Source organism: Macrotis lagotis, chromosome 5 (assembly GCF_037893015.1).
Source record: "Macrotis lagotis isolate mMagLag1 chromosome 5, bilby.v1.9.chrom.fasta, whole genome shotgun sequence".
Classification (NCBI taxonomy): domain Eukaryota; kingdom Metazoa; phylum Chordata; class Mammalia; order Peramelemorphia; family Peramelidae; genus Macrotis; species Macrotis lagotis.
Genome location: NC_133662.1, coordinates 63,385,370 through 63,400,629, shown reverse-complemented (window position 1 = coordinate 63,400,629; position 15,260 = coordinate 63,385,370). Strand labels below are relative to the sequence as shown.

Below are 15,260 nucleotides of genomic sequence, written 5' to 3'. Positions count from 1 at the left end.
AGAATTGGAAATCAAGTAAATGTCCTTCAATTGGGGAATGGCTTAGCAAACTGTGGTGTGTATACACACAAACACACACACACAGACACATATATATGCATGCCATGGAACACTATTGTTCTATTAGAAACCCAGAGGGATGGGAATTCAGGGAAGCCTGGAGGGATTTGCATGAACTGATGCTGAGATGAGCAGAACCAGAAAAATACTGTACAACTTAACAGCAACATAGGGATGATGATCAACCTTGATGGACTTGCTTATTCCATCAATGCAACAATCAGGGACAATTTGGGGCTGTCTGCAATGGAGAATACCCCCTGTATCCAGAGAAAGAACTGTGGAGTTTGAACAAAGATCAAAGACTATTATCTTTAATTAAAAAAAAACTTATTATATAATCTTCCTATCACTTATATTTTATTTTTTTCCCCTTAAGGATATGATGTCTCTGTCATCCCAATCAATTTAGATCAATGTGTAGATTGGAAACAATCTAAAGACCAACAGACTGCTTTCTGGCGGGGGGTGGGGGTGAGAGGAGGGAAACAAGACTTGGGGGAAAATTGTAAAATTCAAAAAAGAAATTAATTAATTTTTAAAAAAAGAAAAATAATCCAGGAAATTTTCCTGATATCCTAGAAGCAGAGGGTAAAATAGAAATTCAATGAATCCACCAATAACTTCCTGAAAGAAATCCAAAAGTGAAAATTGTCAGGAATATTACAGCTAAATTTCAGAACTCTCAAGTCAAGGAGAAAATATTATAAGCAGTCAGAAAGAAAAAAGTTCAAATATCACGGAACTACAGTCAGACTAACATAAGATTTAACAGTTTCTACATTAAGGGCTTGTAAGGCTTAAAATATGATATTCCATGTTATCTTATGTAATTTTGCTATCTCATACTTTATGTTTCTTCCTTAAAAATATGATTTCTCTCTCTTCACATCCAACTTAGATCAATGCATACTATGGAAACAATCACCTACCAAAATTCTTTTATGAGACAAAGATAGTTGCTAAGCCAGAGAAAAAGGAAGGAAGGAAAACTAGGGACATATCCTTGAGGGCTGGGTTTATTTTTTGCCCCCTTTTTTGCATTCCCCCCAAGTCTGCATAATCTTACAGAATAATGACTAAAAATTTTTAACAAAATCCATCAGACAGATTAATTTACCCCAAAATCATTCATTATGCCCAAATGGGATTTGTTCCAGGGACTCAAGGATACTTCAACACTACAAAAACAATTGACATGATTTATCATATTAAAATCTAAACATTCAAATGCATATAATCTGTTCCATAGATGCAGAAAAGGCTTTTGTCAAAGAATGATATTCCTTTATGCTAATAATTGTACAAAGTAAGGATGACCACACTCCCCACTATTATGACATATAATATATATAATACATAGACATATAATTCTAGAAATGGGAGCAACAAGAGGAAATAATGATAAAATCTATAACTACTGGATGGTTATATGATGTTAAGAAAATTCTTGAAAATCAGCAAAGATCACAATATAATAAGTATCTGCTGCCAAAACTGCAGGCTACAAAATAAACTCTCAAAAAATTCTCATTCCTTCTACATAATATTGACAAAACTCAAGCAGCAAAAATTGAAAGATCCCATTTCAAATAATTACAAAATGCATAAAATATCTGAAGACTGCTCTACCAAAGGTACAAAAAAAATTATATAAATTCAATTACAAAGTGTTCTTTAATATGGATTTCTAATGCTATATGGATCAAATTATAAGAGGTAACTTTAACAAATTGGGTAAAACAGTAATAAAATTGTTTTGAAAAAGCATAAAGTTTAGAACATCAAGGGGAAAATGATGAAAAGTAATGAGGATAAAGAGGAAACATCTATGGAGCTCAACAACTCAGTATTTGATAAAGTAAAAGAATTTAAATTGTGAAAAAATCACTGTATATGATTTTTTTAAAAAGAATGTGGGGGAGGGGGGAATAGTATGCAGGTATTCCACAAAACACTTGCATTAATATTAAAGACCAATGTGTGCCACAAGAAATGGTAAGTAGGCTGATTTTAGAAAAACATGGAAAAATTTGCATGAAATAATGAAGAGTGAAATAAGCTTAACCATGTATACAGTAATAGCTCTATTGTACAAAGGGCCAATGTAAATGATTTAAGTTATGTTGCTTATTATAAATAATCAAATCAACTAAAAAGGGCTATGAAAGATGTTATTAATCTCGAGAGAAAGAACTAATAAATACAATTAAGTATACATACTATGGTAGACAGGTGTGTTTGTGTGTGTGTGTGTTTATGAAGATCTTTGTTCATCCTTTCATCTCAAAGAAGACCATGACATCAAGGAGATGATGCCACAACCACATGAACTGATCTGAGTGAGGGGGTGCTGTGCTAAATCACAGTCCCACTTTCTACTCCAGAGACCTCTGGATCCAGGGGCAAAATATGAATAAGGATGATAGGAGGTGGGCCCTGAATGTGAGGCAATCATATAGCTAGTTCAAAGTCACATAGCTAGTTAAGTGTCAAGTATCTAAAACTGGATTAGAAGAACTCCCATTTTCCTGACTCCAAGTTGGCACTCTACCCACCATGCCACCTAGAGAAAAGGGCAATTACAAAAGACAAAATGAGCAACTTTGATTACATGAAATTAAAAAGCTTCACCCAAATAAAACCAAGATACCTAGGATAAGAAGTATAACAATAATGGGGAAAATCTTTTCTATCACACACACACACACACACACACACACACACACACACACAAAAAGGAAATGAACAGTTCTTTAAACAATATAGCAAAGTAGGGGCGGCTAGGTGGCGTAGTGGATAAAGCACTGGCCTTGGAGCCAAGAGTACCTGGGTTCAAATCCGGTCTCAGACACTTAATAATTACCTAGCTGTGTGGCCTTGGGCAAGCCACTTAAACTCATTTGCCTTGTCAAAAAAAACAAAAAACAAAAAACTAAAAAACCTAAAAACAATATAGCAAAGTAGCAAGATATAAAATAAACCTACATAAATAATCATTTCTATATATAACAACTACTTGAAAGAATGCTACACCAATCACCAATAATAAAAAAACCTCATAAATCAAAAGGTTTCATCTCATACCATACAAATTGGCAAAGAAAATAAAAAATGACAATAATCAAAGTGGAGGAATTATAGAATGAAAGACACACTAATACATTGTTGACAAAGCTGTGAAATGGGATAATAATCATTTTGGAAAGCTATTTGGAATTATGCAAATAATATGACCAAACTGTCTATAACTTTTGAACAAGATACTCCATTAATAAGTTTAGACTCCAGTGAATTTCAAGATTAGAAGAAATCTTCCATATACAGCAAAATATTTATAGTGGTACTTTGGGAGATGCTTCTATAAATACTAGCAATAGCAATAAGAGAAAGAAATTTAAGGAACCAAAATAGATAACAAGGTAATAAAACTATCTCTTTTTGCAGGTGATTTAAAGTTATATTTAGAAAATCCTACAGATTCAACTAAAGAGCTAGCTGAAACTAATTTTAGCAAGTAATAAAACAAAAAAAAATAAATCATCAGTATTTCCATACATCATCAACAAAGTCTTGCAAGAGATAGTAATAGATACCCCATTAAAAATAACCACAGACAGCATAAATACCTGGGAGTATATCTGTCAAGACAAACCCAGGAACTACATGAATATAATTATAAAACATTTTTATACAAATAAAATCAGATTTAAAAAATTGGAGATCTGTTAACTGTTCATGGGTAAGCAGAACTAATATAACAAAAATGGTGATTCTACCTAAACTAATACACATTCAATGTCATTTCAATTAAATTACCAAAAAAAACCCCTCTATTTTACTGAGTGAGAAAAATAAAATAAAATTCAAAGGTCAAGAATATCAAAATTATTTTATTGCAAAAATTTTTTTAAATAATTATTTTAAAAAATAAACACAAAAAGGTTTAATATTCCAGATTTTAATATATATTATAAGGTAGTCATAATAATTAAAACTCTGGTACTATCTAAGAAATAGAAAGTTGGATCAGAGGAACACAGTAGATATAAATATCATAGCAACCCTGTGTTTAATAAATGCAAAGATCTCAGCTTTTGAAACAAGAATTCAATATTTAAAAAACTATTGTGAAAACTAGAAAGCAGTCTGGCAGAAATTGGGTATAACCCAATTATCTTTACATCATTTACCAAGATAAGGCCAAAATGGACACATAACCTAGACATAAAAGGAAATATATTGGGGGATAGGCCTTTCATTTGTCAATACTTCTTCTAGGCCTATCTCCCAATGTTTAAAAGAGGAAATCATTCGTATAAAAATATAGCAAAATTTTTAAAGTGACAATCAGAAATTAAGTGGGAGCCCAATGGTTGAAAAATTACAGTATAAATGTTAACAATACTGATGAAGTGATGGATACAGATTAACAATATAAAAAAATCTTTTTAAGACATAAGACCTTTGAAGTTCTTATTAACTTCAAAATATCAGAAGAAAAACTTTGAAAGGTAAAATGACTAACTCATTTCCAGACCTCTGGTCATGAAGCACATTAATTTACCCCCTAACTGTGATAGAGTCAGGATATGGTTCCCCTAACTGTATGTTTTACTTGTCTATAATTATTTGTCACAGGAATTTTGTTTTTCTATTTTTTTCTTTTCGGGGGGGGGGGGGAGAACAGGTGTCATTGTCCTCACTGGCAGGGAAAGAAAATAAAATTTTGTCAATGGAATAAAAAGTTTTAAAACTTTAAAGCTTCTTGAGAGCAAGAAATATATCTGCTTTAAAAATACCTTTTAGGAAAAAAATTACCTTTTAGAGTAAAAACATCACTTGTACAAAAATATTCATAGCAGCCCTGTTTGTGGTGCCAAAGAATTGGAAATCAAGTAAATGTCCTTCACACACTGTGGCAATATGTATGTCATGGAACACTACTGTTCTATTAGAAACCAGGAGGGAGGGGAATTCAGGGAAGCCTGGAGGGATTTGCATGAACTGATGCTGAATGAGATGAGCAGAACCAAAAAAACACTGTATACCCTAACAACTACATGGGGGCAACGATCAATCTTGATGGACTTGTTCATTCCATCAGTGCAACAATCAGGGACAATTTTGGGCTGTCTGCAATGGAGAATACCATCTGTATTCAGATAAAGAGCATGGAGTTTGAACAAAGTTCAAAGACTATTCCCTTTAATTTAGAAAAAATTTGATATCTTATTGTCTGATCTTGTTATCTCTTATCCTTTATGCTTCTTCCTTAAGGATATAATTTCTCTCTCATCACATTCAATTTGGATCAATGTACAAAATGGAAACAACGTAAAGAGGAACAAATTGCTTTCTGTGGAGGGGGGGAAGTAAGATGGGGGAAAATTGTAAAACTCAAAATCTTTAATTAAAAAGAAATAAAGGTAGGAGAAAAAAGAAATTAAAAAAATACTTTTTAACCCTTGCTTTGTACTTTTTCTTTGTATTTACAGGTAGTGGGAGGAATAACATTCTAGATCTAAGTCAGGAAGATCAGAACTCAAATCTGGCCCCAAAGCTGTGTAACTCTGGGCAAAACATGTCTGCCTCAGATTCTTCTCTATAAAAGTAAGGATAACAACAGCACCTACTTTTTAGTGTTGGATCTGGATCAACTAAGGAGGAGGAAAGGGGGAAGGAAGAAGAGAAAGAAGAGGGAAGAAAAAAGAGGAAGAAATGGCAGTAGTGATAAAAAGTCATCTCCAGCCATTAACACAACATGTAGTAAATTATTAGTGTCAAATTCAGACAGAAACAGGGGTCATTAAACCATATATAAGATACTTGTGAGCTGCAATTTGACTCAGAAAATCATATATTAATAAGAATTTGTGTTTTGATGGGTTTTTTCTTTTTTTTGGCAAGGCAATGGGGTTAAGTGGCTTGCCCAAGGCCACAAAGCTAGGTAATTATTAAGTGTCTGAGGCCCAATTTGAACTCAGGTACTCCTGACTCCAGGGCCAGTGCTTTATCCACTGCGCCACCTAGCTGCCCCTTAATTTCTTTTTATATAGGAGTGTGTTGTGGACCACTTGCTGGATTGTCACTTCTGTAGTAGATGCTTACAAATGCTTACTGTTTGACTTGGGTAGCTAGATAGTACAGTAGATAACACCAATTCTGAAATCAGGGGGACTTTGGTTCAAATATGGCCTCAGAAACTTGACACTTATTAACTGTGTGACCCTGAGCAAGTCCCTTCACCCTGATTGTCTCAAATCCAGGACCACTAGACCCAGATGGCTCTAGAGGAGAAAGTTAAGTTGCTGAGTTAGCAGCCCTGGCATCACCTCCTTGATGTCATGGTCTTCTTCAAGAACAAAGGATATGAAACTAGGAAGGACTGGATTTCAGGGAAGCCTGGAGGGATTTGCATGAACTGATGCTGAGTGAGATGAGCAGAACCAGAAAAACACTATACACCCTAACAGCAACATGGGGGCAATGATCAACCTTGATGGACTCGCTCATTCCATCAGTGCAACAATCGGGAACAATTTTGGGCTGTCTGCAAAGGAGAGTGCCATCTGTATCCAGATAAGGAGCTGTGGAGTTTGAACAAAGTTCAAGTACTATGCCCTTTAATTTAGAAAAAAACAGCTATCTTATTGTCTAATCTTGTTACTTCTTAGATGTCTTGTCTCATCCTTAAGGATATGATTTCTCTCTCATCACACCCAATTCGGATCAAGGTACAACATGGAAACAAAGTAAAGACTGACAGATTGCTTTCCGGGGGGGGGGGGGGGGGGGGGAGAGGAGCAAGATTGGGGGAAAATTGTAAAACTCAAATATCTTTTATAAAAATTAAAAAAAAACAAAGAATAAACATCATCATCATTGTTTGACTGGTTGGTTATTTTTACACTGGGAAACAGCTTTCCTTTTGTTTACATAGAGCAACCTCAAACAGTGAGAATATATTTATTTTTAATCACCATAACCTTTCAAAATACCTTTATAGGTGGTCACTCACTTCATCAATATTAATTCAGCACTTACTAGGCATCAGGAACTGTGTTCAGTTTGCCTATCTTCAAAAATGAGTACAAAATGTTAAAAATGAATATAATTGGTTGAAAAATGAATTATCTGAGATGTCTCTCCTGTCTCCTTAAATGGAAGATGACGATTTCATAGTTCATCTTTATCTACTCTCTAGTCCATTTATGTTTTCCATATTCACTTTCATAATTTCACTATTTCCTACATTTTCCTCCCCCTCAATGTTGCTTCAAAATTCATTTTTAACCTTTTAATATTTCTATCACTTGTCATTTTCTCTTGGCTATTACTCAGTATTTTTGCCTTGCGTGATTAAATACTGTAAGTTTTTCCATGCATTAAATATAGCTTAAATCAGCAACATCTTAAATTACTCTAATAACTTCTAGTAAACAAACTCAAATTTCTGGGAAAAGAACTTTAGATATTTTAACACCTAAATTCGTACTCCCACATACCATTATATTGACATTTTCCCCATAGATAGCTTACATATCCTTTTGCTTCTTTGAATTATGTCCCATAATTCTCCTAAATTCTGAATTTTTGTTGCCCCAAGCAAAAGAAAATTTGGAACTCTTTCTGCTTGGGCAGATGGAAACAGTAACTAACATCCATTTCTATTTGAAATAATAGATTGGCATGTGAACAAGGCTGATAAAAGGACCTGTTTCTGGAAGAAGTCATTCTGCATTCCATTACCATGGGGGTGGGAGCAAACTTTTCTACAGACTATGCCTTTAAAACTACCAACCTAGATTGACTTCTCTCTCTTTCTGGCAGCATATAGTAGGTCTAAGGGAGTAGAGTGAAGATCATTCACCCTAAAATATGGGTACCATGAACAGAACCAAGTAAGGTGAAAGAATAGTTTTTTTCTCCCCCTTTTAGGCTCTATGGACGGCCTGTGATTTTGTCCTGTTTTGTCTTTTTCAGTTCTAGATGAGGCAGTTTATTTTCTAGACTGATTCAGCCATATCAATCTTGGAGGCAGGATGCCAGGTTGGTCACTGCAGTAAGCATGTGCACATGGCTATGCAATGAGAACAGTTACCATTTCTTCCCTGAGACTGGGGGGGGGGGGGGGGGGGGGGGGCGGGGAGAAAGTGAGTAATATGTGTTTATATTCTCAATTATGAAGAAGGATGTTTGTAGATTTGTTCTTATATACCTCTGAAGTCAATATTCCTTTTAAATAGTTAATTTGTAAAGCGATTAAATGAAATGAGGATATAAGGAATCCCCTAAAATGGGGGGGGGGGGGCTGGAGGTAGTAGCAGAGCTAGCAAAGCTTCCTTTGGGGTACCAGAAAACCTTAGGGAGAGATGGGTTAAGTGAATTGCCCAAGATCACACAGCTAGTTGCATTTGAACTTAGGTCCTCCTGACTCCAGGGTCTGTGCTCTATCCAGTATGCTAACCAGGTGCCCCATCACTTATATACTTGTAAACTAAGGTATATGCTAGATCAGCTATAGTTATGGAAAGGGCATCAGCATATGTACAAGGAATAAAAAAGAAAAAAAGGAAGCAAGACAATATATATGCTTAGCTCTGGAATACTTCACAGCTCTGCCACCAATTTCTTTCCTCTTTGACTGGCTTTCACACTGGTCAAGTGATATTCCTAATGCACTGGACAATTAACAAGCATTTATTAAGTGCTTTCTATTTGCCAGGCACAATGCTGGGGATATGAAGAAAGACAAAAAACAGTCCCTGCCTTCAAGGTGTTTACATTTCTTTTTTTTTCTTTTTTAGGTTTTTTTTGCAAGGCAAATGGAGTTAAGTGGCTTGCCCAAGGCCACACAGCTAGGTAATCATTAAGTGTCTAAGGCAGAATTTGAACTGGGCCCTCCTGACTTCAGGGCCAGTGCTCTAACCTCTGAGCCACCTAGCCCCCCCCCCACCGTGTTTACATTTCAAAGGAGACAATAATGCACAAATGGGCATGTAAAAGCTTTATATAGGACAAATTAAAGGTGTGTGCCTTAAGAATACTATCCTTTCAATGTATACCATGGCAACAATGTAAAGACTGGCAAATTGCCTTCTGTTGGGGGGGTAGGGGGAGGGAAGTAAAATTAGGGGAAAAATTGTAAAACTCAAAATAAATAAAATCTTTTAAGTCCAAAAAAAAAAAAGAGTACTATCCTTACTAGGAATTGGAAAAAATCTTACCAAAGGTGAAGATTTGAGGGAAGTCAGAAAGTGTAGTGAAGAGAAAAAGCATTCTATACATGGAGGAAACCCAGTGGGAGAAAATGTTCAGAGTAGCGAGATAAGAGTATTTCACTTGAGTATCACAGGACTATATGTTTGTCACCTCATTTCTGTGATCAAAAACATCATCCAAACATTTGTGATCATAAAAAAACACCACCCATCATATATCCAATAAAGAACTCCTGTCATTCAAGGTAAAGACTTGAATAAATAATTATGATCCATTTACCTATCTTACTTATGTCACAGGATTCCCCCTTGATCTACTCCATTCTTCTAAACCCAGGCCTAGACATTTCCTCTGTACATTTCTACCATCAGATGTTCTTTTCTTTCTTTAAGGTCTACCTCAAGAACCACAAACCCCCATTGCTGTATTTCTCCATCTCATCAGAGATATATCATATTTTCATCTTCAAATCTTATCAAATGGTTGCCTCCTGTGAATCTAATTATATCTTAATATGCATTATATTTATAACCACATATGTGAATTTGTAAACTACTGTAGACAAATGGAATCTGACTGTGTGTCCTTCAATTTTAGAGCCAGTGGTCTTCATATTGTAGTAGGCTGACTTGATCTAACAAATCAATGCTATGACTTATTGGCAGCTGATTCAGATATAAACTTCCACATGAGCCATCAGTCATTTCTGGTATATAAAATAACATTACTATCATTTTGGGGGTGATATTTTTAACTGATCATTTCTTGCACTTCTAATTATATTCTTGAATTAGGTATTACTGTTACAGAATTGTGCATCATAAATCTACCATTCTTCTTATTCCTAAACCATATACTGCAATATACTTTCCACCATCCTTCCCTTATTGCATTTGCTCTAGATTCCTGGGCATTAAAGTATATGTTGATTTAATAGAAGGGTCTTATTGTATCCTTCTGAAATTTCTCTACATTTTCATTTCTTGTCATGGATATCATATTCTCACAGAAGCAACAATTATTTTCTGTAGAGGGCCAGCCCCAGGGAGTGATATTCACATATCCTTGGTGATCTTCTTCATCAAAGGTATGTATGGGATAATTGTTCATTGTGTGGATCTGTTGGCTCACCAGTGAACCCTGACCTAGGATTATCTGTGGCTCCAGGATGGTTGTAAAAGGTTTCTTTGATAAGAGAAGCATGCAGTTTTCTAAGAACAAATATTGAAAATTTACCCAGGAACTTGTAAAACTGGGTCTCTTTTAAGCGGTCATTCCTGAGATAAGTTTTTGCTATAAAAAGTCTGAGTTTCCAAAAATAAAATTGGTAGATTTTCACTTCCCAACCTTTTATGTTTGGATATGTTTGTCTACCTGACCTGACTCTTGGAAATTCATGTCCAGACCCACACCAGAGCTATTGCAGGTGATAATTTCCATGGCGTCTTTTATAAAAGTTTGAAAGCTAGTACAGCAATGAGGTGATCGAGTGTCTCATTCAATGGAAGTTTCTTTTTATTTCTGTATGGAACTCCTTGATCTTCTTTCCAAGAATTACCTGTTGATCATCCTTCCATTAGCTGTACAGTATTGTTGTGTTCTCAATCATAGTAAAAAAGTAAAAGTTAATATGAATCAGTCCTCCAGCAGTATCACTAAATAAAGGTTAAAGAATCATGGTATTATAGACCTAAAACTCAGAGACCTCAAGAGCCATCTAGTCCAAAGCCCACATTTAATGAAAAGGATAACAAGGATCAAAATGGTCTTAAATGACTTTCCCAAGGTCAGATAGGCAAATATCAAAAGCAGTATTTGAGCACAGATTTTCTGACTCTAGAGTCTCAAATTTATTGAGTACCAAAAGTATACATTTATAAGATATCAAAAACTGTGCAAGGGGCAGCTAGGTGGTGCAGTTGATAGAACACCAACTGTGGAATCAAGAGGATTTAAGTTCATATCTGGCCACAGACACTTAATAATTGCCTAGTTGTATGAGCTTGGGCAAGACACTTAACCCCATGGCCTTAAATAAATTTTTTTTAAAAACTGTGCAAATCATAATAGCTCTTTTCTCCTTTTTATGTCACTGTCACTTTAGAAATAGGAGAATGATAAGGACAGAGGGTCATTATAAAATTTTTATTTGCTTCAGAGCTTGCTACCAGTCAAATAATCAAATAATCAGAGATCAATTTAGTGGTAATTAATTGGCAATTATACTGCCAGTTAGCTAGGCTGGTTCTCAAGGAACAGTAATAAACTCACAAATTTATAATTTGAAATTCTAACACACAGTAGAAAGGAAACAGAGATAGTCAGTCTTAGAACTTGAAAGGACCTTTAAAAGTCTGCCTTGCCCAATTCCCTTAAGAGTAAAATGAGGGAGAAAAGGTGAATTGACCAATATCATAGGCTCTCAATCTACAAACAAAAACTTTTCTATCATACTATATAGAAGATTTAGCTGAATGTAAAATTTTTTTCAAGAAAATTCTTAAGGTGAAATGTTTCCCTTAATTATTAGTCTCATTCTTATAAAAGAAGCCCGTACCACAATACCACATAGAATCATTAGAATTAATATATGTAAAAGACTCTTAAGAGTTTGTCAAATGAAATCTCCAATTTGGTGAAATGACAACTAATGTCAAAGGTGACACACAAGTACCATAGCTAAGATGATACTCAATATGTGTTAATTTGTTTAAATAATAGTTCAATAAATTGAAGTTTTTACATCATTTCCCCAAAAAGACTAATCTATTGTTCCAAAAAAGTATCTCTGCTGTAAAATGACTTGCCTCTCACTCACGGTGAGAAAAAAATGACTTGCCTCTAGTTTATAGTAAGAAACCAAAATCTGTATTTGAAACAATTGAGTCACGTCAAGATAACATACAGTTGGTCCATTAGTGACCAAATAGTTCTAGGTATTAGGATTTCTAAGATATAAAGCTCAAAATCCTTAGTCCTATACAAAAATTAAATGCTAAAAAATGGACCACTTTGGTCATCTTAGCATTTTATACAAAAATTAAATGCTAGAAAATGGACCAATTTGGTCATCTTAGCATTTTTTTTTACAGCTGCAAACTTAGTATCTGTCTCACAATTGTCCTTGTTCTCAATACTTTTGTTAATAAAACTGTCATACAAGGCACTACCTTATAGAAAAAACACGTTCTGAAATGGGCCTCAGCAACAACACACAGGAAATTACTCTTTCTTGTGCTTAAATGTGCTTTTAAAAAAAATCCAACATTTACCATGATGTATATTTTCTATTATACTCTGACAAAAGACCCATTATTTTTTTTATTAATTTCTTGATCTTGGTATTAAAAACAGGAAACATTTCTTACATAACTTTAGCATTAAAAATAGTTTATAAGGTGGACAGTTAGGTGGCACTGTGGATAGAGTACTGATCCTGGAGACAGGAGGACCTGAGTTCAAATTTGACCTCAAGACACATTAGCTGTGTGAACCTGGGCAAGTCACTCAATCCCACTGCCTTAAATAAATAAAAAAATTTCATAAAAAAGATGATGTATTTTAATTACTTTTCAATATATAAAGAACAGAAGAGTGTATATGAAACTTAACTTCTGGTCCTTGTAATTTTAAAATAACTATTACATTTAACATGCTAATAATGAAAACTGTCCATATTATGTGGATTCCCTTTTGAACTTTGATTCTCTTCTGTGAATTTTTTAAAATGTTTCATTGATACTTTTTTTACTTCTTTATTTTACTGGTTTTTGTTTAGTATTATAACAACTATCTACAGCTTCCCTCAACCTTCCCACCTCACACAGATGGCCTCCTAAAGGATAATCAATCTTTTATTCTTAAAATCCTAATTTGCTCCAGGGGTACTACTGTTGATGAAGTGCATGTTTAAAAAAAGGAAAACTTTTCTGAAACTTTTAAGAGGAAAAATCTCAAACAGATTTAAAAAAATTTTCTTTCAGAAAGTCTAAGAAAAACATCCTTACTCTTTTTCTGCATCTCCTTCACTTTCTTCTGTATCATCGAAGCTCCAATTATTTTTAAATCCTCCATCTTTCTTGAATTGTGATCTAGCCAAAGCTGAAAGGAAAATAAATTGAAATAAATCCCTCACGGTACAGAACAGATCAAAGTGAAATTAATGTGTGCTTTCCCAGGTCTTTTGCCTACCCCTTCTTTCCCCTTTGAATTCAATCATTTCTCTCCCCACTCTCTGTTTTTATAGGAAATTTTTATAGAAAAAGAAGTTAAATTCCTGGATACAATATGAACTGAGTCTTTAGTGTATTATTTGCCTCATTCAAACAATAAACACGTTAAGAAAGAATCTTCCCCCCCCTTTTAAATAATGTTTTATTTTTCTAATTTCATGTAAAGACAATTTTAACATTCTTTTTTAAAATAAAATTTTGAATTTCAAACTTCCTCAAAGAGCAAACAATTTGATATATGTGCAATAATGAAACATTTACTTATTAGTCATGTTTTGAAAAAAGAAAGGGAACAAAAGGGAAAAAAATACAAAAAAAATTGAAAATAGCATGCTTCTGAACTGATGCTGAGAGAGATGAACAGAACCAGAAAAACACCGTACACCCTAACAGCAACATGGGGGTGATAATCAACCTTGATGGACTTGCTCATTCCATCAGTGTAACAACCTGGGACAATTTTGGGCTATCTGCAATGGAGAATACCATCCGTATCCAGAGAATGAATTATGGACTTTGAACAAAGACCAAAGACTACAGGGGGGAAAAATACCCATTATCTTATTATGTAATTTTACAATCTCATACTTTATATTTCTTCCTTAAGGATGATTTCTTGGTCATCACATTCAACTGATATCAATGTATATAACATGGAACCAATGAAAAGACGAACAGAACGCCTTCTGTGAGGGGTGGGGGGGGAGGGAAGCAAGAATGGGGGGGAAATTGTAAAAACAAAATAAAATAAAATCTTTCAAAAAAGGAAAAAAAGAAAATAGCATGCTTCAATGTGCATTGAGACCCCTCAATTCTTTGGATGTGGACAGCATTTTCCATCATGAGTCTTTTGGAATTGTCTTGGATCAATATATTGCTGGGGAGAGCTAAATCAATCATACTCAATCATCACCCACTGTTGATGTTACCATGTACAATGTTCTCCTGTTTCTTCTGTTCATTTCACTTGGCATTAGCTTGTGTAAGTCTGTCCTGGTTTTTCTGAAATCAGGCTGCTCATTATTTCTCAAATCACAATGGTACTCCATTGCATTTATATACCACAACTTGTTCACCAATTTCTGGGGCTCACAAAAAAGAGACTCGATAAATGTTTTTCATACCCATGGGTCATTTCCCTGTTTTAAAAAAACCTCTTTGGGATATAGACCTAGTAGTGGTATTACTAGGTTTTGGCATAGTTCCAGATTTGCTCTGCAGAATGGTTGAATTAGTTTACAATTCCATCAACAATGCATTGGTGTCCCAATTTTCTGACATCTCCTACATGTATCATTTTTCTTTTTAGTCATGTTATCCAATCTGATAGGTTGTGATTTTGAGCATTTTCATAAGACTATAGATAGATTTATATCTTCATCTAAAAATTGTCAATTCATATCTTTTGACCATTTATCAGTTAGAAAATGACTTATATTAAAAAACAGTTAAATGTATACAGATATATTTAAGAAATTAAGTCTTTATCTTAGACATTTGCTATAAAAATTGTTTCCCAAATTTTCTGCTTTCCTTCTTAGTTGCAAAGGTTTTGTTAGTGCAATGCTTTCTTTCTTTTTGTTTAGTCATAAATTATTCCCTTCTCCATAGATCTTGCAGGCAAATTACTCTTTGTTCTTCTAATTCGCTTATTATATAAATTATTATTATAAATCTATTTTGACCCTATCTTGGCATTCAGTTTAAGATGTTGGTCTAAGCTTAATTTCTTTTTTCTTTGGG

General features: G+C 34.3%; 1 protein-coding gene across 5 annotated transcripts in view; it reads right to left on the bottom strand.

Annotated features, from left to right (window-relative positions):
- SENP6 (SUMO specific peptidase 6) overlaps positions 1 to 15,260 on the bottom strand; it is a 123,867-nt gene that overhangs the window by 90,719 nt on the left and 17,888 nt on the right. For 4 of the 5 annotated variants that reach the window (XM_074237345.1, XM_074237343.1, XM_074237342.1 and 1 more), the window contains exon 2: positions 13,293 to 13,386. In XM_074237345.1, coding sequence (XP_074093446.1) covers positions 13,293 to 13,386 — 94 coding nt within the window. Of the gene's footprint in view, positions 1 to 13,292; positions 13,387 to 15,260 lie in introns of those variants that run through there. The other variant, XM_074237347.1, reaches the window with a different exon arrangement.